The following is a 25803-nucleotide window of genomic DNA, read 5'->3' as shown; positions in this document are numbered from 1 at the left end:
AGGGTAGAGGGACCTAAGGTGCGCAAACGTTTGGAAGGCGAGGGAGGGGTCCTGAGGTAAGGCTCCACCTCCACGCACAGTCTCCGGGGTCCCACGACGCAACCCCGGGGCGGGGTCTCAAAGGAACCCGAGGGCGACTCATCACGTGACCGACTCCGACCGCAGCCCCCTCGGAAGCCGCTAAGCGGAAGTAAACGTTCAGAACTGGGATCCGCGGCGCCGCCTGCACATCCGGGAGGGGAGAAGCGAACGGAAGTGGCGTTGGTCTGGCCGGAGCCTTTGGGTGAATTTGTTAGGCGTGGAGAGGGAGTGATGTCTTCCAGACTCGGTGCAGTCCCCGCCGTGAGTTCCTCCGTTTGACCGTTATGCTTCAGGGGTAGCGCTCTTGAGCCGGTAACACGCGGTCCCTCGCTTTTGTCCCAGGCTCAGAGTTGGTTTTATCAGAGCCCATCGTAGGCCCCACCCTTCTAGGTCAGATCTAACTTGTCCCCTCTTTTCTCCCCCACTTTCCACTGCCTGTTCCTCACCTCCTTGGACTCCGTTCCTCGCCAGATTCCCGTTCGTTTCTATTGCTTTTCCATCTCCAGTGTCGCCCATATCCGTTGTCCTTTCTTTCCGCCTCCCTTTTAGAGCCTCTATCCAGACAGGGCTTTGAGAATGCGGGAGATGAAGGCTCTGCTATTGTCACCTGCCGTGACTCTGTAGGAAGATAGGATGGCACACTTTTCCTAAAAAGTCCTGCCGCCTTCCGTGTGAGGTAGTTGCCCCGGGAGAGCTTCATTGATTCTGGGCACACGGGGATTTGTCTTTTTGTGGTCGAGGTTCAGGGGTCCCTACCATTCACTCGTGTGCTTGCGTTTGCTAGACTTCGGGACCCACATCCTTTAAGCAGCAGAGGAGCACGAGGATCGGGGGAGCTAAGAAGTAAGTGAGGTTTTTCTGAGGTCCATTTATAATTGTGTCGCCAGCTTTGTCCAATAGAACTATCTGTGATGATGAGAATTTTCTGTATCCGCACTGTGCAGTACTGTAGCCACTAGCCATGTCTGGCATTTGAGTGTTTGAAATGTGGTTGTGGGAGGAACTGAATTTTAAATTGTATGTAATTTTAATTAACTTAAATTTAAATAGCCACCTGTAGCTAATGCCTACCTGATAGGACAGTGCAGGTCTAAACCTAGCTTGCAAAAAACCCTATGAATTATAATGAAAATGGAAAGTATGACACAGTGTAGACCTGCATTTATATGTTCATGAATATACTACTGATGAACCTGGGAAAGACGGATAAAAATGACTAAGAAATCCTTGTATTTTCAAACCACTTGGCTTCGAGACTGGTGTATTATTTTGTATACTGAATGTGCGAAGTGGCTTTTCCATGTTTGTTAATACGAAAACGATTGTTGTTAACTGGATACTCATTGGAAAGGATTAATTCATTCAGATAACATTTACTAAATATCTACCTTGTGCCAACTGTGTAGTAGGTTAGATATACAGACATGAAAAACAAAGAAATAACAGTCTAAAAGGGGAGATAGGCAAGGAACTTAACACAGTATAATTTAGTATTTTTAAAAAAGAATTGAATATAGCCTTTGGGGAAGGGGAATGATGGTTTGGAATGGAAGGGTTGCAGAGCAAGTCACTGCTAAACAAACTTGCAAGTCAAGGAATAATGCAGTTAGCCAGAAAGGAAAGGTATTTTTTTCAGAAGAGGGACTAGGATGTGAACAGGTAAGATAATTTAATGGGCTATCAAATGGGTAATTGTTAAAAAATATAAAGGGTAATGGGCTCGCATCTATTAATCTGAATCAGAGTCATTGGGGTTACAGCGCTGGCATTTTTATTTTTAACTGGCTCCCTAGGAGATTGTGAAATCTTTGAACCATTGGTGAGAAGTGAGACTAGAAGAGAGTAGAGGATGAAACCACAGAGAATATCAGCATCTAAGGATTGGGTAGAATAGAAGGAGGCTCCAAAGGATACTGAGATGAACTCAAATACTTTGCTAATGAAATCTAAATATTTGTACCTAGAGAATCAACTAGGGGTTCTTAAAAATTCTTGGTAGATCAGGAAGGAGTTGAAAATAGGCTAAAGGTTTCATCTTGGTCATTGGAGGCAGAGACTGAAAGGTAGTGCCACAGATAACAACTTATAAAGTCACTACAGTTATGATAGTTACTGTTTGAACCAAAAGCTTTTTCCCATCATAGTTATGGAAAAGGAAATTTGAGGTTAATCTTGTTTTTAAGAACTATAGATAGTATAAAATACTTAAGAATTGTTTTTGTTGAGTCCTTTAAAGATAAAAGTCAGAGACCAGGAGGGAGGCCATTCTTTACTCGTGTGGACTTAAACCCCTAGATGTTAACTATGCTGATCATATGAACTGTTGATTGCCTTGCTGTGCTCATGCTTGTTCCTGAGAGGGGATATGGCTATATCCGAGTCCTACACTGATAGTAAAGAAATTTCCGTGAGGATAATTTCCTAAGAGGAGTCACATGCGACTTGACTCTTCTTAATAGCCTGTTCATATTATCAAGTCTTTCTGGTAGAGATTGTTCCCATTGTTTGAGATGGTGGATTTTGGCCCTAGAGAACTGCTAATTCCCATTAAAATTGTTTTAATACTTTTATTGAGGTATAACTGAAGTACAATAGACTGCACATATTTGACGTATACAATAGAATCGGCTTTGACATACATAAGTATGTCAAATACTGTGAAACTGTTGCCACAACCAAGATATTTCCATCTTGTCCAAAAGATTTTTCGTGTCCCTTTGCAATCCATTCCTCCCTCTACTCCTGTCCCCAGACACCCCTGACCTGTTTTCTGTCACTGTAGAGTGGTTTATATGTTCTAGGGTTTTATATAAATGAAATCATGTAGTATGTTGTTTTTTTGCATGTTTTCTTTCACTCAGAATAATGATTTTGAATGAAAATTCGTTTTTATTGCTGATGAGAATTCTATTGTGGCTATACCGTAATGTGTTTGGCCTTCTACCTTGATGCATAGTTGGGTTATTTTCAATTTGGGGGTATTATAATAAAACTGCTATGAAAATTCATGTACAAGTCTCTGTGGGGGAAAATGTTTTTGTTTCTCTTGATAAGTACCAATGATGGTATTTATTTACTAAGGTGGTATTTAGCATTTTAAGATGGTTGGGTCATATGTCAGGAGTATGTTTATAAGACCTTGCTTGTTTTCCAAAATGGTGGTATTATTTTACATTCCTACCAGCAGTGTATGAGAGTAAGTCTTTAATTTTAGCTAATTTAATGTGTGTATAGGGGTGTTTCATTGTGGTTTTCATTCGCATTTTCTTGATGAATAATGTAGAACATCTGTTCATGTGCTCATTGGCCATTCATGTGTCCTCTTTTGTGAAGGGTCTGTTCATCTTTGCCCATTAAATGTATAAGTATTTAAAAAATATATATCCTGAATACAATTCCTTTGTTTGATATATGTGTTTTGAATACTTCCTTCCAGTCTGTGGTTTGCATTTCATTTTCTTTCTGTTATTTTTTTTTCAGAGTCTAAAAAAATATTTATTAAAAAAAATATTCATTTATGACAGCCATGATTTGGAACAGTAAAAAGTTCGTTCTTTTGGGAATATGATGTGGGAAAATGGTGAGAGGGCAAGACGCAGCGATCCACGGGCTTGTTAAAAGATACGCACACACTCTTGGGTGATCTCTGCTCTGACTTCAGGCCAGAGGTGTCTGTTTGCCTAGCAGCACCCTGATGTCTGAGTGGTTGGAAGGCCCTGGCTCCAGAGAATTCTATTTGGAACCTTTCTTCTTCCTTTTCACTGCTGTTTCATCTAGTGTAGCATGCGTTGCTGCCTCAATTTGCTTCTGTAGCTTTTTCTTTCCTCTCCTCTTTCTGGGCTTTGGTGGTAGTCCTGGTCACCAAGTGGCCACACACAATCCACTCTATCCTTAGAATTCTCGTCCCAGGAGGGTCTCTGAGCTGCTGCTCAACTTGGTCTCTCTTCTTCATCTTAGGTTGGGTATAACTCTCTACATTTTTATCTTTTGCCTCTTTTTTTCCCCCTCCTTTGCCTTTCCATTTGGGTCTCTGGCTGTGCAGCCGTGACCGGTGGTTTGTTCTTTAGCTCTGCCATCCACTTGGCAAAGTACTCCCGGATGGTGAAGGCACTGGTCGTCATACTGGAGGTTTCGTTCCCATCTGGCGTGGCGGGTCTGGAGTCATCCTCGGGAGACTTCTTACTCTGCCTTTTCCCAAAAATGCGGTCAAGGTCTGTTTTGCTCTGAGATGATCGAGCCTCCCCTTTTGTGAATTTCATATAATGAGCAAGGTTTTGGGAGATTTTGGACTTTTCTTCAAGGCTGAAAGATTTCTTTTCCTTGTTGTCTGAGGAGTCCGTTATTTCCTGCCCACGGCAAGTGTTCGGTTCAGCCAGAAGCTGGTTAAAATCATCCCGAGGAGCAATCCAGTTGTCTCCATTATTGATTGTAGCTCAAAGTCCCGGGTGGTAATTTTTAACTTGAACTTTTATATGACCTGTGGCTCCTTGCTCTTGAGTCCCTAAACCCTTTCCTTTAGACCACCCCATCTTCTCCAGTATCCTCTGGCCAAACTTGGAATCATCATTACTCCATGCAGTGTTTCTTGGATCCACAGCCCACTTCTGCTTCTGCCGACTCTCAGCCAACATTGACATGTCGCAGCGCTTGAGGTGCTGCGGACCTCTGGACATGAGCAACGGGGGCTATCCCGATGCCGACTCACATTTCATTTTCTTTTTTTTTTTTTGCATTTCATTTTCTTAATGGCGTCTTTTGAAGAGCAAAAGTTTTAAATTTTATCATTTTTTCCTTTTATGTTTCATGCTTTTTTATATTCTATTTAAGAAAGCCTTGCCATCCCTAAATACAAAGATTTTCTACTCTGTGTTCCTCTAGAAGTTTTATAGGTTGTACATTTAGGTCTGTGACTTCATTTATTAGAGTTAATTTTTGTGCCTGGCGTGTCTTAAGGGCCAGTGTTAATTTCTTTCCATTTGTATATCCAGTTGTTGAAAAGAGTTTCCTTTCCCTAGTCAATTGTTGTGGCACTTATGTCAAAAATCAATTGAACATATATATGTGTGTGTTTCTGTTTCTGGACTCTCCTTATTCTGTTCCATTGATTATATATATCTGTCTTTTTGCTGATACTAAATTGTCTTGATATTGTAGCATTATAGTAAGTCTTGAAGTTAGATAGGGTACCTTTGTTGTTCTTTTTCAAAATTGGTTTGTGTATTCTAGGTTCCTTGCCTTTTTATATAAATTCTAGAATCAGTCAATTTCTATAAAAACCTGCTGGAGTATTGACTGGTATTATTTTGAATCTGTTGATCAATTTGGGGAGAACTGCCATTTTAACAATATTAAGTTTTCTGATTTATGAGCATTCTGTATTTTCCCCTTTTATTTAGGTCTTTGTTTTCTCTCTTCATTGTGTTGTAGTTTTCATTGTAAATATTAGAATTGTTCTTAGGTATTTTATGTGTTTTATATGTTACTGTAATGGTATTATTTTTAAAAATTCATTTTCTAGTTGCTTGTTGCTAGTATCTAAGAATATGGTTGATTTTTCTGTGTTAACCTTGTATCCTGCCACTTGCTAAATTCATTTTTAGTTCTAGTCATTGATGTGTATAGTCCTTGGGATTTTCTTTGTAAGCAAACATAATCTGCAAGTAGGGGCAGTTTTACATTTTCCCTTTTGATCCTTATGCCCTCCTACTCCCTTTCATAAAAACCTTACTGCAATGGCATTTAACAGTGGAACCTTCTGGGCGTGGAGTTTTCTTTTTGAGAAGGTTTGGATAACAGATTGCATTTCTTTAGTAGAGATAGAGCTTCTCAGATTTTCAGTTTCTTGTGTCAATTTTGGTAAGTTGTATTTTTCAAGAAGCTTGTTCTTAATTTGTCAATTTATTGGCATAAAGTTATTCAAAGTAGTCTCATATTATTTTAATGCCTGTGTGATCTGTGATAATGCCTCTTTCGTTCCTGATATTGGTTATTTGTGGTATCTTTTTATTTCTTCATCAGTCTAGCTATAAGGTTGTCAATTTTATCTTTTTCAGAGAACCAGATTTTCTCTATTGTCTGTTTTCTAATTCATGAATTTCTCCTCTTCATTATGTTTTTCATTTTATTTACTTTGCTCTTCTGTTTAGAGTTTCTTAGGATAAAATCTTGTTATTGATTTTAGATCTTCTTTACTAATAGAAGCATTTAGAGCTTCAAATTTCCTTCTAAGTACTGCTTTAGTTTCATCCCATATATTTTGATATGTGGATTTTCGTTAACCACTTCAAAATACGAGTTTTTACAAATTTCCCTTGTGATTTCGTTTTTGACCTATGAATTATTTAGAAGTTGATTGTTTCTAGCTTATTTTATTTTTTACTTTAGGTATCTTACTAGTCTTGATTTCTAATTTAATTCTGATGTGGTTAGAGAATACATGTGTAATTTTCATCTTTTTAAATTTAAAGTTTATGGGCCAGCATATGATTTATCTTGGGAAATGCACAGTGTACACTTGACATGAATGTATATCCTGTGATTGTAGAATGTTATAGTGTTCTGTAAATATCAACTGGAGCAAGACGGCTAATAGTGCAGCTCAGATCTTCTATGTCTTCCCTAAATTTTTGTCCAGTTCTATCAATTGCTGAGAGGAGGAGAAATTTTCTGCGAAGAGTGTGGAATTGTCTCTGTTCCTTTAATTCTGTCAGTTAAATTGTCCCTTTAATTCTGTCAGTTTTGCTTTGTGTACTTTGGGCCTCTATTATCGACACATACAATGGGTAATTATGTCTTCCTGATGATTTGTTATTTTTATCATTATGAAGTGTCTCTTTTTATGTCTGGCAGTACTCTTTGTCTTGAATTCTGTTTTATCTGATATGAAAAATAGCCACTCCAGCCTTCTTGTGTTTGCTGATGGCATTGTTTAATTTTTTCATCCATTTACTTCCAATCTATATGTCCTTATGTTTAAAGTGTGTGCCTCTTGGAGGTAGTATATAGTAGGGTATTGCTTTTTTATTTACTCTGTTGATCTCTGATTTTTACTTTTCCAAGTCCAGAGTTTTTAAGTTGTAATCTGTAGGAGGGATGGGCTGCGGTGGGCTTATGTCACCATGCCAGAACCAGGACTTATCTCTATTAAGTTTGTATTATTGGACCTCATGCAGATTAGCTGAAAATTATTCTTCCCCGTTCGTCGCATACTGACATCATTAGTCCCTGTTATTGTTTTTTAATTCCCATTTCCATCCCCTTCCTCCCACAGACAAACATGTTAACAAGTTTGATATTTACCCTTAAATATTTATGAATTCTTATAAAATAGCTAGTGCTGTTTACATGTGTATTTGTTTTGAATTTACTAAATTAACCTTGTACTATAGATTTTGGTCCGTGTCTTTTTTCATTCAACAATATGCTTTTAAGTTATGGTCACATCTCTATGTGTAGAAATGGTTTATTGCTTCTAACTACTACCTAATATTCCATAGTAGGCAGTGATCACATTTTACTTACATATTTTGCTAAGAATGGTCACCTGCATTTCTTCCAACTCTCTGCTCCTACAAACCTCTGTGTGCAGTTCTTTTCAGCTCTATCTCTAAAGTGTTATTGTGAATCTGTCAACATCTTTACTATAAAACCTTAGTTCAATCCCTCATCATCTCTTATCCATACGATTACAACAAGCTGCTAACTCTTCTTCCTTCCTTCATTCTTCCTCCATGGGTCATCTTCCATACAGCATCCAGAATGACCTTTCTAAACCCTAAGTCTAACGTGGGCTTCTGGCTTTGAGAACTGTTGCTCTGTGACTTCCTGAGCCACCAGAAGACGCTTTGCTGTTACTCACTAATGTTTCTTAACTACATACTGACTGGTCTTAGATTTGGGAATTTGGATCCAACTGTATACCAGACTTATCTGGCCAGCTTAACTTAGACAAGATGGCACCCTTCCTTTAGCTATGGGAGCTAAGTATCGTTGTCTAAGTAAGACGGGGTGGCCCTGACATCAGGATTTAGGGAGGAGGCTAAGGAAGAAGGACGATGGATCAGACTAGGGCCTACAAACTGTTTTTTCCTTCTTTATTCTGAGATGTATTACTTAGCTGCTGTCTCGTTAGAGAAAAGGGAAGGCCTGGACATACCTGGTTACAGAGCCAGGGGCTCTTCCGGCCACAGGACACCCTACTTGATTCCTTTCTTTTCTTTGATGAATCTAGTAAGGAATGCTTACTTGGGCTGCAGCGTGATCATTTATGTGGACTGCTTCCTCTTCCTGATTACATTGAACTATAATAATAGTTGTATGTGTTGTGTTAGATCAACCATTGTAATTGATGATTACAATCTAAGTTCTGTTTTATTATCAGGCTTCTGAGTTTTTTGCACAGGTAACCAAGTTGGTTATCTTCTTATGATATAAAATAATGAATAGGAGCCTTACTCCAGACCCTCCTTTGTGGTATATATCTTTGTGTCTTATTAGTAGCAGGACCCAGTGCTCCATAAAGGATAATAGTTTCCAGTACACTATTCCTCACGATGACTCCTTCAGTGGCTCATCGTCTGCCTCTTCCTGTGAAGCAGTGAGTGATTTCCCAGCATCCTTCCGAAAATCTACCTACTGGATGAAGATGAGAAGGATCAAGCCAGCTACTACTCCCCATGTTGAAGGTATTAGTATCTTATTCCAAAGACAGAGCACTCTCTAAACTTATATTTTGCGGTAGCTGTTGTAAGTGGCCCTTAAAGTGTTAAGTACCACATACGTGTTTCTCATTAGTGATTAGAATTTTTTTTTTTTTTTTTAAAGATTTTATTGGGGGAAGGGGAACAGGACTTTATTCGGGAACAATGGTCAAATTGTTGTCCTTTCAGTCTTAGTTGTGGGGGGTTCTGTTCAGCTTCAAGTTGTTGTTCTTTCAGTCTTAGTTGTGGAGGGCGCAGCTCAGCTCCAGGTCCAGTTGCCGTTGCTAGTTGCAGGGGGTGCAGCCCACCATCCCTTGCGGGAGTCGAACCGGCAACCTTGTGGTTGAGAGGACAGGCTCCAACCAACTGAGCCATCCGGGAGCTCAGCGGCAGCTCAGCTCAAGGTGCCGTGTTCAATTTTAGTTGCAGGGGGCGCTGCCCACCATCCCTTGCGGGAGTCGAGGAATTGAACTGGCAACCTTGTGGTTGAGAGCCCGCGCTCCAACCAACAACTGAGCCATCCGGGAGGCAGCTCAGCTCAAGGTGCCGTGTTCAATCTTAGTTGCAGGGGGCAGAGCCCACCATCCCTTGCGGGACTCGAGGAATTGAACTGGCAACCTTGTGGTTGAGAGCCCACTGGCCCATGTGGGAATCGAACCAGCAGCCTTCGGAGTTAGGAGCACGGAGCTCTAACCGCCTGAGCCACCGGGCCGGCCCCCGTGATTAGAATTTTTTAAAGCTGTTAGGCTATCACCTACTGTTAGCTTCGCGAACTGTTCCTCTATGTTACAGAGTGAAATTCTGCTCCTCTTGCTCCTCTAGGTTATACTCGTATCAGTCTTTCCTCTTCATGATTGGAACTTCTCTCCCGTTGTTCTAGTTTGATTGTCTGTTGAGGGTTGAGGGGCTGGTGTAAGAGTTATTCTGGGTAGAATTTGCTTGTTGGTCATAGTCTCAAGGGTCCTTACTAGTAGTCCTTTATCTTGGACAGTTCTGCTTCAGCATTAGCCTCAAATCAAGATCACACAAAGCACCCTGCCCGAAGGCCCTTATTATTCCCAGGGAACAACTGATCACTTGGGATGGAGAACAGAACAAAAGGCAAAGGGGAAGCTGAGTCAATTAATGAAAAGTTATACCAACTTCCCTAAAAATGTCACAGACGCTTCTATGAGGCCCCTGCTGGCTGATGATCTTTCCCTTTGATGGTTTTGTGAATAATGTTCCGAAGGCAGGCCCAGCTGTTCCTGATAAACCATATGGAGGTTTTCTTTCTGTTTCTGGATGGCATTTCAGGGTCAGGTGGAGTATCAACCAAAGGAAGAAGGAAACCCAGGCAGGAAGAAGATGAAGACTATCGAGAATTTCCTCAGAAGAAGCATAAGCTGTACGGTAAGGGAGAAACTTCGCTCATGCTTTTTACCCGGGTGCCTGGGCTTTATTTGAGGGAGACAGACCTTAGGTTTTGGCCCTTGGAGCACTTTTGAACCCTTTGAATATCTTGGCAAGGCATGGCCTCCATCCCGCCTTATTTTAAGGGAGGATGTCACGATTTCAGGGAGTCAGTTGGTTGAGGGAGTGGGGCATAGGGTATTGAGAAGAGGAGGGAAGAGATTTAGGTACTTGACAGGGGTTAGCAAAGGTGATATGTTGGGCTTCAAGTTTCTGTCTTGCGTCAGGGAGGAAGCAACGGCCCAAAACTCAGCCTAATCCCAAACCCCAGGCTCGTCGTATTCGGAAGGAACCACCAGCCTATGCAGCAGGTATGCTTTCTGTTGGAAGCTTTGTGGGATTTAGTTCTTGCTTTCTGATTTTTGTTGTTGTTGTTGGTACAGGAATGATGTACCAAAGCATTTCTTTAAGGAAGCAGGTATTCAGGGCATGGGTTTGGAGGTCAGACAAACCCTTGTTCAAGTTTTGGCGCTTCCATCAATTTTCTGATCTGCCTCTATTTATTTAATTTATGCAAGCTTCAGTTTCCCTGTCTCTGAATAGGGATAATAAAGGTAGTCAGAATTGTGAGAATTAAATGGGAGAAAAACATTAAATGAAGTCTCAGGCACATAGGGAAGCACTCAGCATATTGGCGGTTACATATCTCACTATCGCATTACTATATGCTGCTGTGAAAAATGTTGCCCATTGTCAGTTATACTTAAATATAGCTGGAAAAAAATGTTGTCCAGTTTTTTTAAGTCCTTGGGCTCTGGATGTTTCTCAGATGGTTTTATCGTGGGGAATTGATAAGGACTTTCAGAACGTCTCTGTTTGAAAAAAATTATTTCTAGAAGTTTTGTGATACCATTTTGTGATACTTTTCCAAAGTTCTGGGATTGTGCTTTTTGTTTCTGGAGAATACTACAGATTATACCGTGTTCCCTTCTCTTCTTTGTAGGCAGTTTAGAGGAGCAGTGGTACTTAGAAATCGTGGAGAAAGGCAGTGTCTCTTGTCCTACCTGCCAGGCAGTGGGGAGGAAGACTATAGAGGGCTTAAAGAAACACATGGAAAACTGCAAACAGGTTAGCTATTTTGCGGCATTTCATAACTATTATATCGTGATCTTTTACTCCAACTTGAGACATCTGGCTCTGTATTGGATATGCTGATTACTGTGGAGAAGAGGCATCATTGTGTCGTATGGCAAACACAGGCTGTGGAGTCTGACAGACTTGGATTTGAGTCTTCACTCAGCTACTTACTAGTTTTGTCCTTTGGCTTTTTATGTGTGAACCTCAGTTTCCTCATTTATAAAATAGAGTTAAATAAGGACTACCTTGTGTAGTCCATGAGAGGATAAGGAAGAAATAATACACGCTAAGTTCCTTCCCCGTTACTTGGCAAATATTGGCACTCAGTACATGGGAGTTCTTATTTTTTAAAAAAATGAGTTGCCTTTACTTCTTTGCCCTGGAGGACGTGACACTGAGCTTGTGGGATTTTGAGATTCATTGACTGTTGAGTTTGGGAAATAAAGGAGATACAGACCGGAACATTGGAGTAGGACTTTGTGACCTTCTATTTCTCTGAACAGTCTGGCCCTGAGCAGTATTTTTTCTCTGTAGGAAATGTTTACTTGCCATCACTGTGGGAAACAACTTCGTTCACTGGCAGGGATGAAGTATCATGTCATGGCAAATCATAATAGTTTGGTAAGAGTGTCTTCTGTCCTATATGAGCCTACTTGGTGTTTGATGTCTTTAATGACTGTAGATTGTAGATAACTCAGTGGAGATGACTCAGGCTCTGGGACTTCATAGGGGGGTGAGAAGACCCTTTTCATAGAAGAGTTACATCCAGTGAAACCTTTGTAGTGGATACATAGGTATTTGTGTGTTTAGATTGGCCCCAAAGGTTCATGTCCGGGGAGGTAGAGGTTTAGAACGCTCAGGTCCATTACAGTCACTTCCTTGTCTGTCTAGGAGAAGATGCAGACAGCCAGGAGTCTGACAAGTTAGACTTCAGGATCAGCAGCTTAGGTGCTAGTCCAGCCCTTGATTCTTCTACGATACAACTTTTTTTCTGGGTCTGCCTTTTCCATGAATCATCTGCTTGTTTGCTTCTCTTGCTTTCTAGCCCATTTTGAAGGCTGGAGATGAAATCGATGAGCCAAGTGAGAGGGAACGGCTCCGAACAGTTCTGAAGAGACTGGGAAAGCTCAGGTGCATGCGCGAGGTAAGAGCCCAAGGACAGAAGCTCCTTCCGCCGGAAGTCTTGGGTCCATGTCTTTCTGTCATTCTCTTCCATTCTCCTCCTTCTCCCTTGTAGACGTGGTTCTATATCACCTTCCAGCATGAGAGTAGCTCCTGTTTTTCTGGGTCTTCTGAATCATTAAGAGCTCTTTATTTTCTCTCTCATCTCCAAAAATGTATTTGTTTCTCCTTTTCCCTGTTGGAAGGGGTTTCTTTACCATCCTTTCTTGGGGAGTGATGAAAAGGATCCTCACTGTGAGGAACCTTGATATTGCTGGGTATTTCATACTGGGGTGGGATTGCATCGGAGACTAAGGAGGGAGCTCTGACACGGAGGAGGAGGCGCACAGTTCTAGTTTATTAAATGTTGACGAAACACTGCATACGATGCTTGGTGGTAGATAGGACAGCCTTTGGACCAGGGACAAGGAAGGGTTGCGCCCATGGGAAATGTTGGAGAGGGCCTAATAATATCCGAAGGTCAATTTGTGTGGAGTGGTGGTTCAGTGCCTTGTGGCTGTTTAGAAATTGAGAGGTCATGTCAAAAGATGTAAGGTTATGGTTTGGTTCTCTCTCTCCTGTGTTCAGAGTTGCTCTAGTACCTTCACAAGCATCATGGGATATCTGTACCATGTCAGAAAATGTGGCAAAGGGGCTGCAGAGCTGGAGAAGTTGACCCTGAAATGTCACCACTGTGGAAAGCCATATAGATCGAAGGCTGGACTTGCGTATCACCTGAGGTCAGAACATGGGCCTGTGAGTACTGATTACTTTTCAGACCCTGTTTGGGGATATATTCTGTGGTAACTGCTTACACCTACATCTTTCCATATGTCCTTGGTTCCTCATTTGTATTCTCGTTTAATCTTTGAATACTTTTGTTCTCTGTTCCTTGTTCTTCCTTTGTTCTCTTATTTCTGCCTTCTGAACATTCTTAGTTTAGAGAAATCAAAGTTCGTTGTATAGTCTGGACAGAAGCAAACTCATATTTTTAAAGCTTAGTGCATCTCCCCTTAGCTTCAACTTTTGTGGGAGTCTGTCAGGCTGGTTTTTGTATTCCAATTTTTTTGTCTTGACTTTTCTTTTCATGATTATATTTCTATACTATCCTACCTCATGTTGTTTTTTTAAGAGTTAAATTTCAAAATACAATTTACATATGGTAATTAATATTCACCCTTTTTGGTGTACAGTTATAAGAGTTTTTACAATTATATACAGTCATGTAACCACCACCACAATCAAGATGTAGAACAATTTAATCATCTTTCCAAAATTCTCTTGTGTCCCTTTGTAGTCAGCTCTTCTCACCACCCCTAACCCCTAGCAATCACTGATCTATTTTCTGTCCCTATAGTTTTGTCTTTTTCAGAATGTCATATAAATGGAATCACACAGTATAGAGCCTTTTGAGTCTGGCTTCTTCCACTTAGCACAATGCATTTGAGATTCACTCATGTGTTGGCATGTATCATTAGTTTATTCCTTTCCATTTCTGTCTAGGATTCCATGGTATGAGTGTTTCACAATTTGTTTATCCATTTACCAGTTGAAGAACATTTGACTTGTTTCCATTTTTTGGCAGTTATGAATAAAGTTGCTACAAGCATTTACTTAAAGGTTTTTGTTGAGAATAAGTTTTAATTTCTCTTGGGTAAATACTTAGGAATGGAATTGCTAGGTCATATGATAAACATATATTTAACTTTATAAGAAACTGCCAAACTGTTTTCCAAAGTGGTCGTGCCATTTTTCATTCTCACCAGCAAAGGGTGAGAATTCTAGTTACTTTGCATCTTTGTCAGCACCCATTATTGTCAGTTCCATTTTAAAAATCCACTCTAATAGGAATGTAATGGTATTTTACTGTGATTTAAATTTGCATTTCCCTAATGACTAATAATATTGATCATCCTTTTGTGTGCTAATTGGCAATGTCAATCTTGAGTGAAATGTCTTCTTTAGAGAAAGATCTATGGAAAGCCTTTGTTCATTTCATTATTGGAGTTTTTGTTGTTTTACTATTAAGTTTTGATTATATTCTGAATTTTTTACATTTGTTGGACACAAGTTCTTTATCAGATACATTCTGCAAATATTTTCTCCCAGTCTGTAGCTTGTCTTTTTATTTTTCAGTGTTCAGCTCAAAAGAGCAGAGCTTTTTTTCTTTTTAATTAAAATTTATTGGGGTGACAATGGTTAGTAAAATTACATAGGTTTCAATGTGTAATTCTGTAATACATCATCTATGATCACATTGTGTGTTCACCACCCAGAATCAGTTCTCCTTCCATCGCCATATATTTGATCCCGTTTATCCTCATCTGCCACCCCTCTCCCTCCTTACTCTCTGATAACCACAACTATTGTCTGTGTCTGAGTATTTGTTTATTTGTTTGTCTTGTTCCTTTGTTGCTTTCAGTTTTATATCCCAGATATCAGTGAAATCGTGGTTCTCGACTTTTTCTGTGTGTCTTATTTTGCTTAGCAAAATAATCTCAAGATCCATCCATGTTGTTGCAAATCGCACTATTTCATCTTGACTATGGCAGAGTACTATTCCATCGTGTATATATACCACATCTTGTTTATCCAGTCATCTACCTAAGGACACTTTGGTTGTTTTCATGTCTTGACCACCATAAATAAAGCGGCAGTGACTATCGGAGCACATACGTCTTTACGGATAAATGTTTTCAGATTTTTTGGGTAGATACTCAGGAGAGGGATTGCTGGGTCATATGGTAATTCTATTCTTAATTTTTTGAGATACCTCCACACTACCTTCCATAGCGGCTGCACCAGTCTGCATTCCCACAAAGAGCAGAGTTCTTCATTTTGATAAAGTTCAATTTATCTTTTTTTTCTAGATCATGCTTATCTAGATCATGCTTTTGTTGTATCTAAGATATTTTTGCCCAACCCAATGTATAATTTTCTATTCCTGCTGTCAAAAGACACCAAAAAGCGAATGGCTTAAGCAGCACGACTGTATCATCTCACAGCTCTCTAGGCCGGAAGTCCGGGTACAGCAGAGCTCAGCTGGCTGCCCTGCGTGGAGCCTCAGCAGGCAGGAACCAAAGTGTCAGTAGGGCCGTTCCCTTCTGGAGGCTCAAGGGGACAATCTGTTCCTAGGCTCGTTAAGGTTGTTCAAGAATTCAGTTCCATGCAATTGTAGTACCGCATTTCCTGGCTTGCTGTAGGCCAGGAGTGGGTCTCAGCTCCTAAAGGCCGTCTGTGCTCCCTGGCTCAGCGTCCCCTTCCTTCCTCTCCTGTCAGCAGCTGTGTCGAGTCTCTCTCGTGCTTTGAATCTCTCCCACCTCTTTTGTGACATCTCTCTTACTTAAAGTCAACTGATTATGACCTTTAATTAGATCTATAAAATACCTTCATATCAGCAGCTAGATTAGTGTTTCAGTACCTGATGACTGTAGCCTAGCCAAGTGGAGACATGAATCATCACACTCCTAATATACTGTATGTCAACTGTAATTAAAAAATAGAAAAAGGACCACACCCGAGATCCCAAAATTTTCAAAAGTTTTGGTTTCTTCTAGAAGTTGTATTATTTGCATTTAGGGCTATTATCCATTTTGAGTTAATTTTTGTATGTATTATGGGTTCCTGTATATACTATGAGGTTAAGGTTCACTTCTTTGCATATGGATGTGTTGACTTTGATCCATTTTCACTTCTTACAACAGAATAGATTTTATACTGCTAAGAAGCTTTTTTACCAGTAAAATGTACATTAAGATGCTGGAGCTTCATGCTAGTGGGTAGCAAGCTAATAAATAGCTCTTTTGGTTTCTGGCAGGAAGGAGAACCTTCAGTCACTGGCTCTGATGGAAGCCACTTCTCAGACCTGTGTTTTGCTATGTCTCATTCTTGCAGATCTCCTTCTTTCCAGAGTCAGGACAGCCAGAGTGCTTAAAGGAGATGGGCCTGGAGTCAAAGAGTGGGGGCCGAGTTCAGAGGCGTTCTGCCAAGATAGCCGTATACCACCTGCAGGAGTTGGCCTCCGCTGAACTGGCCAAGGAATGGCCTAAGAGGAAGGTTCTTCAGGATCTGGTACCTGATGATCGGAAGGTAAGGTAGAAACTTGTGTTAATTTGGATGGTTTATGTCTGATACTGTGCTTACTACATGCAGAAAAGTAAATGCACTTGAGTGAGTACTTGACAAACGATATTTTGTTTCTTTATCCTTGAAGATGGAGTACATCTGATCCAGCTTCAGTGTTTCGATTCATGTAGGTCCTAGAGAAACAGTTGGTTTCCGAAGTTCCTTAAGGAGCCTCTTAATTTTGGACTACTTCCAGAGGGAACCTGAATGCCCAGATTGGTTTTTTGCTTAGTCCTTGCCTAGTGTGTATCCACTTTGTTAGTTCATATATAGTAGTTTATATTTAGTTTAGGTAAATGCTAAACCCTTGATTAGGGTATGTTGTCTAGTTTCATCCATGGCAAAAATTACAATTTTGCCCTTTGTAATTAGTGAATATTTTGTGGGAAGATTGAGACTGTGTTTTATCATACTTCTACCCATTTACTTTAGCATCCCATCAAGGGTTAATGCCTGTAACAATGATTACTGTGGTGTTTGTTTAATGATTTTTTGTTTCAATCATTTCTTATACAATTATTAATTGGAATTCTATTGTGAGAGAGATCTGTCCTTCAGTTAACTTATTTTATATTAGTATGGGCTAATGGATATTTACTCTGGCCTATGATCCAATGCTATTATTACTTACTTATCTTGCTTCTCAAATTTTCTCAGATTTGGCCATCAAGAGCTCTTTAAAGTGGTCTCCTGTATCTTTTCGATATTCCCCCTCATTTTTTTTGAGCTTTTCTTTACTCTCTGAGACACCATGAGATACTGTAGTCTCATGTTGCATTTTTCGTGCCCTAGCCTTGGAATAAACCATTTCTTTATGGAATTCTGGTTCCTTTTATTGGAGAATACATTTAGAAACCAAGATTTGAGCGCTAGGTGTATTCATTCTTACTGGGTATCATGTTTCTGGGCCCTCTTGGTGGATAGAGGTAGGATATATACATATATATATGTATATGTATATATGTATATATGTATATCTATATATGTATATATATATATGTATGTATGTATGTATGTATGTATGTATGTATGTGTATTCATGGACACATACACACTATTTATTTCTTTGTCTATCTCTATATATATTTAAAGCCATGATACCTTTAATTCCAATCCAACACTACAAGTTTCATTCTTGCCTTCCTCTCCTTATTTGTAACTCCTTTCTCCTACAGTGAGAAACCTGGCTCTCGTTGTCTACAATATATTTACTTTGCTCAATCCTAGTATAACATAAAGTAGTTTCAGAACTGTTAAGCCATACCCCTGTAAAAAACAAATTTAGATTTACTAACTAGAGAACAATATTTGTGTATAGTTCTTTTCATCTTTAGCCTTACAAGTATAAATATAGTCAAAGTACTATTTTCCATTTACTTAGGTTGCTTTTAGTCCCCCATCCCCATCATTGTGTTCCTCGTGTGTAATAATTAGGTTTACATGTCACTCTCATTAATGTTGGGTTCCCCCTACATCCTATGTAATTTAAAGTATTCATTTATTTTGGGGGTAGGTGAAACATTGCCATAGTCTTACAAGTCAGACCTATACAAAAAGGTCTTCACAAAGAAGTGTTCCTGTCCCTCTTCCCAAGTTTCCTGTTCCAAGTCCCCTTTTATTTCCATCCTATTCCTACCCACTGACCCCAAAGATAACCAGACTCAGTAGTTTCTGATTTATCCTTTCTATATTTTTATGGGATGGATGATCAGATACATGAATATTTTCTTGTATCCCCTTCTTTTTTGTATTTCACGTAAAAATATGTCCTGGAAATCACTCTAAATGTGCTCATAGAGCTTATTCTTATTTCTTTTTCATAGCTGCATAAATATGAGTTTATTATATGAATATAATAGTTTATATAGAGGGTGCCAAAACAATGTATACACATGACTCGTTTTCATCTTTTGTTATTAGTATATACTGAGTATTACCATTTTAATACAGTCTTTTTCCTTTCTTAAAATGTGTATACATTTATTTGGCACCCTCTCTCTATATATATGCATACTACATATTATATTTTTAGTGCATATTTGTATCCCCCTCTTTTATTGTAACAAATATTGTAACTGTATAATGCTCTATCACTAGCTTTTTTTTCTTCCAACTGTAGATGAAGTTTCCTGCCCTCTGTTGAAAATCAAACTATTCTAAGACTAAACAATAGACAATTATACCTACCAGTTTCAGGAACTTGAAAGGGTCTTACATATTACACTTGTTTTGTATATGAAAATATACTTGTGGAACTCCAGAGTTATATAACCTGAAGAGTTGGGTGTGAATTTTTGGGGTGTTTTGGTTGGAAGCTGGATTCCTCTGCTGGGGCAGAGGGGGAAAGTTACAATAAGGTCTTATTTGTAGTGAATTTTTTTCTTGTCTTGTTTCTTTTCTTATAGTTAAAATATACTCGCCCTGGGCTGCCTACATTCAGCCAGGAAGTACTACATAAATGGAAGACAGATATCAAGAAGTATCATCGCATTCAGTGTCCTAACCAGGTGGTTTTTTCTCATTCATTTATTCAGTACATGTTTATCAAGCAACTGCTGTTGTTCCAGTTATTTATTCCTTTGTGACAAAGCACCTGAACCTTAGTGGTTTAAAACGTCAAGTATTTTATTTGTTCACATTTCTGTAAATCAATAATTCTGTCAGGGCCCAGGGTAGTTCTCCCCTGCACATGGCATCAGCCAGGATCACTCAGAGCTGCATTCAGCTGGAAGCTCAAATGGGACCTGAGTGTCCAAGATGGCTTCTATGCAGCTAATTCAGCTGGGAGCTTGGCTCTCCACATGGCTTCTCTCTCTAGCAGGGTGGTTGGATTATCAGCAGGGTACATGGTGACAGACTTTTCAGAGAGTATTCTAAGAACATGAAAGTTGAAGCTGAAGATTTCTTAAGGCCTGGCTTCAGAATTTGTTCAGCATCTTTCTATGGCATACTATTGGTCAAAGGAATCAAAGGACTAACCCAGATTCAAGAAGAAGGTAAAGACTCCATTTCTTGATGGGAAGAGTGGCGGAGAATTTCCAGCCGTCTTGAATCTACCCTAGCTGTATATGCAGTATTACGGTGAGGAGTAGATACACAAGAAATAGAAGACACATTTGTACCAAAGAAAGCAGATTTAAAAAAAAGAAGAAAAAATCTAACCATGTCATTTTCTGTTTCTTTATCAGAGAAAGTACCAGGGAAGGGAATGTTTTCAGTTTTTGTAAACAACTTGTTCATCTCTTTTTCTATTATCTTTTGTTGGTTTTTCTTCTTGCTTTTGTGGCATGCATGTGAATTATTTTTCTGTTTGGTTTGTGGTACAATTTATTGGGCTTCCTCTGCCATATGTAAAGTTGGTCAGTGCAAATGACCCGATTGCTAAGAGAAGGATGCTGTTTCATATAGTCTTCATGTTATTTCTTCTTTTTTTCAGGGTTGTGAGGCTGTCTACAGTAGTGTATCTGGCCTTAAAGCTCACCTGGGCTCTTGTACATTGGTTTGTAACTTTCTGAAGTACTTATCTTAACATGACCTCTAAAATAGTCTGATACAGAATTTAGTTTAGGTGAACAGCTGTCCTGTTTTCTTTTATCTTCAGAGGCTGGTTTAGTGTTTTGATCCAAAGAATCTTGGTCTGTTATTGCGTGGGATGCCAGGGTATGTCCAAGATGCAGAAAAGGCCAAAACATAGCCATAAATCATAATCAATTAAAGAATTCAGAGACTATCTATCAGTTCTGAATCCCTACCAGGGATTTAACTTCTTCCACCTGAGCCCTACAACCCACCAGCCATGGGGATTGCTGCCTCTTTCCAGTTCCTTTCAGAAGTATGTCCTCACACAAAATGAGCGCTATAGAAACCCGGAGCTTCAGGAGGGGACGGAATTCTCAGGCAGCCAGGGAGTTGGAGGCATCCAAAGCACATCTATCCAGGAATGCTTAGGAGTCTGTCATCTTGATCTTAGTTTCTGAGTCAGTCCTTACACTAGATGTTAAGGATAGTACTCTTAATTCTGGATTTCCAAGGAACCCTTTGCAGCAATGGATTAGAGTAGGAAGAATTGCACGTTGGTGTCTTTTGTGAACTTCAGTAGTTTAATTATTTTGGGGGCGGAACCAAGAGAACCTGGAAGTGAAGTGAAAGAAACAAGGGAAGATAGAAAAATGTGTTTCATAAGTGGGAGAACTTGTCATATTGAAGCGGGTGGAGGGTGGGTGGGATAGAATTGCGTTAGGTTAGATTTGTAGTGGTGATAGTCTGCCCAAGCTTGTTTTCCTAAATATATTGTTGTTTTGTATTTTCTTACTTTTTTACCTTTGCTTAGGTAGAATCCCTGCCTTTCATCTTGAACAATCCCCACATATGGCCCAGGTATGTATTTCTGAATTTAACCAATAATTCCCTTTTCTTTCTCTCTTGAAAATAGGGAAACTTTGTGGCCGGAAAATACAAGTGTCTTCTATGTCAAAAAGAATTTGTGTCAGAGAGTGGTGTCAAGTATCACATCAACTCTGTCCATGCTGAGGTGAGGTCCGTGCTTTCCCACAGTGTTTTTGTAATCCCGTGGACCCCATACATAGGCCCCAGGAGAGCTGGATTCTGTGTCTGTATTTATGATCCGGGACTGTCAAGGAAAGTAACTCTTAAAGTGGTTAAAATACGTTCTAGAATTAGATGCATGTTTTTCTGTGAAAGCATTTGAAATCACTGTGTGAGAATCCCTGAGCTCTGCTAATTCTCTTCAAGCCAATTAAATCAGGCATTGGGGAACTAGGCTGAATTTACACCTTTGTCATTCTTCTTTCTCACAATCTCTATACTTCTGTTTTCTAGTGTCCTAACATCTTCAAGCAATGTGTTTTTAACGCTCTTTAAAATACTGCATAGAAACAACTATAAAGGACATTATTGAGAATACTGACTATACTAAGTAATAGTAATGTATCCATGTTAATATTCCCAAACGTGATAATTGTATTGAAGTGATGCAGGAGAAAGCCCTTGTTCTTAGGCAGGTACATGCTAAAGTATTTAGAGATGAAGTAGCTCGATGGCTGCAACTAGCTTGCAAGTGGTTTAGCAAGGAAGAGAGGGAGGGAGGGAGGGAGGGAAGAGAGAGATGAACAATGGCAAATCTAGGTGTTTATTAAACTATTACAACTTTTCTGAAGGTTTGTAAATTTTCAAAATTAAAAAATAAATAAAGTTCAGAAGGTAAAGAGTTTTCTCTTGGGGAAAGTTTTTTCAGTAGTACAGGTAAACAGAGAAATTGTTTACTATGTAATTAAATACCCTTACTGCAAAAGCTCCAGGTATAGAGTCTGTATTCTCTTGGAATGTCTCACTGCAGAAACTGTTGTTGCCTGATGAGGAAAAATAGTGAGTGCCTTCAGCTGTTTCCTGCTGTCAAATTTAATAGTTCTTAACCACGTGGGCTTTGGTTAGTGTCATCAAACGTGGTTCCTGTTGCTTTACTGGTTTAAACTTTGGGAATCCCTCTCTGTATCAGAGATTTTCTTTTCGGAAGGCAGTCATATCTTTTTATAATAATAGCATACCTTTTTATGATTCAAGAAGTATTTGAAAGATAAATATCTCCTGACAAAATATGGCCTTCAAATAGTTAACTTATTTCTCTAGTTTCTTCCTAAAAAGTTGGAACGAACAAATTTCACTGGGGCTTGCTCCCCAAACATTTGTTCAATGATTTATGCCTGTATTTATGAATTATTTGTGGTGGTAAAACATCTCTATCCTGTTCCTCTCTGCCTCACATTTTCTTATATTAATAAATTTTCAAATGCATGAAAATGGATAGAATAGTATAACGAACAGCTTTAACAGTCATCAGTATATGGCCAATCTTGTCTCATTTATAACTCACTTTTCTTAGCCCTTCCAGGCTTACTTTAAAGCAAATTCCACATACTATGTCAGCTGTAAATGCTTATTTCAATACATGTGTCTAAACATATAAAGATTTTTAAAAATATAAAACCATAACTATCATTACACCTAAAAAACATTAACAATGATTCTTTAACATCATCATATTTCCAGGCATTATTTAAATTTCCCTGATTGTCTCATAATTTTTTTTTCAGTTGTTTTATTCAAATCAGGATCTACAAAAAAAAGGTTTATGTACTGCATTTGTCTCTTTTAATCTAGAGTCGTGCTATCCTATAGAAATGTAATGTGAGCCATGTAGTTAAAAATTTTCCAGTCATCACATTTTAAAAAGTATAAACAGATGAAATTAACTTGAATAATATATTTTATTTAACCAAGTATCTAAAATATTATTTTCTTAACATGTAGTCAATAAAAATTATGGAGATACTTTACATTTTTTTCATACTAAGTCTTTGAAATTAGTGTGTATTTTACATTGAAAACATCTCAATTTGGATTAGCCACGTTTCAAGACCTTATTAGCCATATGTGGCTAGTGACTATCTCATTGGACAATGCACGTCTAGACAGTTTCCCTTTTTGTTTTTTCCTCCATTTTTGTTGTTGAAGAAACTGGGTCATTTGTCATGTACGTTTACCCACATTCTGGATTTTGCCGATTGCATTCCCGTGGTGGTGGTGTTCTGTCCTGGGTATTTCGTATAAATGGGTAGTTAGACCTGGAAGACTGATCAGATCACTTGATGTAGAGTGACATTCTTTTTTTGTTTTTCTTTTTTGTACAAATACTTCATAATTGGATTGTATGTCTCCCAACTGTTAATTTTTAAGCTGAGGCCCAGTGAGGTTAAGTAATTTTCCCACGGTCACGGAGCTAGAAACAAAGCTGGGATTTGCGCCCAGGTGGTCTGGCTGCAAAATTTATACTCTTAACCACTATACTCTTATGAAATAAAAATCCATGGCCCAGTGCTTTACATCTCAGGAGATTTTTACGGAGGAGGTAAATGGGTAGGATGATGCTAAGTAAACACTTTGTAGATCACTTACTGAAGTACCCCAAATCAGGTCTTACACAATCAATACTTATAATGACTGCTCTGAATTGAATTTCTCCAGTTTAAAATACAGAGTTCTAAGCTATGGTGTCATGTCTGTTTCCTCCTTATTGTGTTCTGCCCTAACCATGTCTTTTTAAAAAACTCCTATCATACCCCTTTTGTATGCTCTCCACTGTGTTTTGACTGGATGATGTTTCTGTTTTGCCTCTGTAGGACTGGTTTGTTGTAAACCCAACAACCACCAAAAGCTTCGAAAAGCTGATGAAGATAAAGCAGCGGCAGCAAGAAGAAGAAAAGCGGAGGCAGCAGCACAGGAGCCGACGGTCTCTCAGAAGGCGGCAGCAGGCTGGCATCGAGCTTCCTGAGGCAGAGCTGAGTCTTAGAGTAGGGAAGGATCAGAGGAGGAATAATGAGGAACTGCTAGTGTCGACCTCCTGTAAAGAACCAGAGCAGGGGCCAGTGCCAGCACAGTTCCAGAAAGGAAAGCCCCCAAAGACTAATCATAAACGAGGAAGGAAATAGGCAGGCAGTGTGAGAGCGCTCCTAGGAGAGTGGATGCGATTGCTATTGTCACGGGGACCTGTGCTGGGACGACGGGGTCAGAGGGGGCGCTGAGTGAAGAGAAATGTACTCGTTTCGCTGTTCGTGTGAGGCTGTGACTGTCTCAGCTCCTTCCTCCTGTATAAATGTCACTGTTTTCCCTACTTATTCACTTTGACACCCTTTCCCCCCACTACCACCCTTTTTGGTAGATTTTCCTGCTGTTCCTCATTGGAGTCCTCTTGTTTTTCTCTTATCTTGCCCAAAGAGCCCCTCTTAAGGCCAACTATAGGCCCCTCTTGCCCTATACAAGACTAAGAAACCTGTTGGGTTGTCCTTTCCTTCCTGGGGTGTGGAATGTTCTTGGAAACTCCATTGATTTAGTAGTCACAAAACATCATCTAGCTTATAAAACAATTCCAAATTAATTTTTAAAAACCACACTGATGAATTATTTTGTATCTGTGATGTAACAAGCCTAGAAGCTGGAAATGTCACTCATATATAATAAGGTTACCCTGTCTCTTTGGGAAACAAACTGTGTGGAGGCTGTTTTGTTCTTTCAGTATGGTTTTAGGATTGAAAGTAAGAAAATGGACTTAGGATGAAAAAGCTAGAACTTCCCTACACTAGTTTACTGGGAAATGTTTTGTGTGTCCCAAGTAGCAGTGATTAACTAGACCCACGGGCATGAAAAGCAGCCTTGGGAGTAATGTGTCCCAAACATTAAAATGACTGGAAAGAAGAAATTAGAAGAAGCAATAAATACTGCCTTAGCTTTCCTGGGGCTGGAGGGCTCATCTTTTGCTGTCATCAGTGCCCTCCTGAAGTTTGTTTTGCTCCCTCAGCTTTAAGGATTGAGAAATGCCACACTGATTGCCCCTGATGTTTTGACACAGAATCCCAGTGTTCCTGGTAATCCCACTAAGATTGGTAGCCAAGGTCACATTCCTTTCCTCCTGGACTTGACCTCCCTCGTTAGTCTACACCCTGCTAAGTCCTCGACCCTCCCTTTAGTCAACCTCTGTCTGAATTTTCTGAGAATATTGTCCTCTATCCTCTTTTATGTGTTCTATCCTCTTTATATCCCGAGACTTTGACACCAGATGTAGATAGTTATCTGGAGTTGGAAAAAAATGTTCTTTTTCTGTACCTCATGCCTACCTGATAATGTCTAATGGGCTGTTTCTCTCTGAGGCTGACTTGCTCTGGACCATCAGTTAGAGCAGCTCTGTTGTTGTGTTTCTGGATTCTCTTTCCCTTTTCCATACATATTGGTCTTATATATTCTTGCCAATTTTTGTGGCATAGGCCATATAAAAAGGGACCTTTAACCCTGATATTGACAAGTACTACCTTTTCAAATTCTGAAAGGCTATTACCACTCTAACTGTTATGTGATTCTCCATATAGCTTTTAAATGTGGGCTTTTGTGAAGACCACTTTCAAATAAGGCGGCATTGAAACCTTATTTGGATATTGCCAAAATAGGTAATTTTGAAACAAGTGAAGGACATGGTGTGATTGATCCACTCAACATTTTCATTGGCATTTGTGCCCTTAGAGCCCTTTCAGTAGATAAGGATTGTCAGGGAGGAGAAGTGAAGAAGCTATGTTAATTTCTGGTGAGTAAGACTTGGGAAATGTTTGGTAATGACAAAAGAAATAAACAACTCTCCGTTAGA

General features: G+C 39.5%; 1 protein-coding gene and 1 pseudogene across 4 annotated transcripts; one reads left to right on the top strand and one right to left on the bottom strand.

Annotated features, from left to right (window-relative positions):
* Positions 1–185: 185 nt before the first annotated feature.
* On the top strand, positions 186–25803 carry ZNF512 (zinc finger protein 512). 4 transcript variants are annotated; one of them, XM_074331828.2, is made up of 15 exons: positions 223–342; positions 631–757; positions 866–924; positions 8578–8765; positions 10077–10172; positions 10460–10543; positions 11176–11300; positions 11844–11930; positions 12355–12453; positions 13059–13226; positions 16365–16559; positions 19001–19102; positions 20032–20094; positions 21028–21126; positions 23792–25803. In XM_074331828.2, exons 4-15 carry the CDS (start codon positions 8720–8722, stop codon positions 24098–24100), a joined length of 1473 nt encoding a protein of 490 aa, XP_074187929.1. In that variant the 5' UTR covers positions 223–342; positions 631–757; positions 866–924; positions 8578–8719; the 3' UTR covers positions 24101–25803. The 4 variants fall into 4 exon arrangements, with proteins under 4 accessions (XP_019590838.3, XP_019590836.3, XP_019590840.2 ...); XM_019735279.3 differs by lacking the exon at positions 631–757 and having other exon boundaries at positions 186–342; positions 8581–8765; XM_019735277.3 differs by lacking the exon at positions 631–757 and having other exon boundaries at positions 187–342.
* Positions 3814–4902, bottom strand: LOC109449245 (PIN2/TERF1-interacting telomerase inhibitor 1 pseudogene; annotated as a pseudogene).

This window comes from Rhinolophus sinicus, chromosome 2 (assembly GCF_057876585.1).
Source record: "Rhinolophus sinicus isolate RSI-liver-muscle chromosome 2, RSI-T2T, whole genome shotgun sequence".
Lineage (NCBI taxonomy): Eukaryota > Metazoa > Chordata > Mammalia > Chiroptera > Rhinolophidae > Rhinolophus > Rhinolophus sinicus.
The sequence above is the reverse complement of the archived record's forward strand: the minus strand, read 5'-3'. Positions and strand labels throughout refer to the sequence as shown.

Excerpts from the sequence above, each read along its gene's own strand:
- ZNF512 (XM_019735277.3), top strand. The coding sequence starts at position 313 with ATGTCTTCCAGACTCGGTGCAGTCCCCGCC. Across the intron at positions 10,544-11,175 it reads ACCACCAGCCTATGCAGCAG|GCAGTTTAGAGGAGCAGTGG; the intron begins GTATGCTTTCTG and ends TCTTCTTTGTAG. Across the intron at positions 13,227-16,364 it reads TGAGGTCAGAACATGGGCCT|ATCTCCTTCTTTCCAGAGTC; the intron begins GTGAGTACTGAT and ends TCATTCTTGCAG.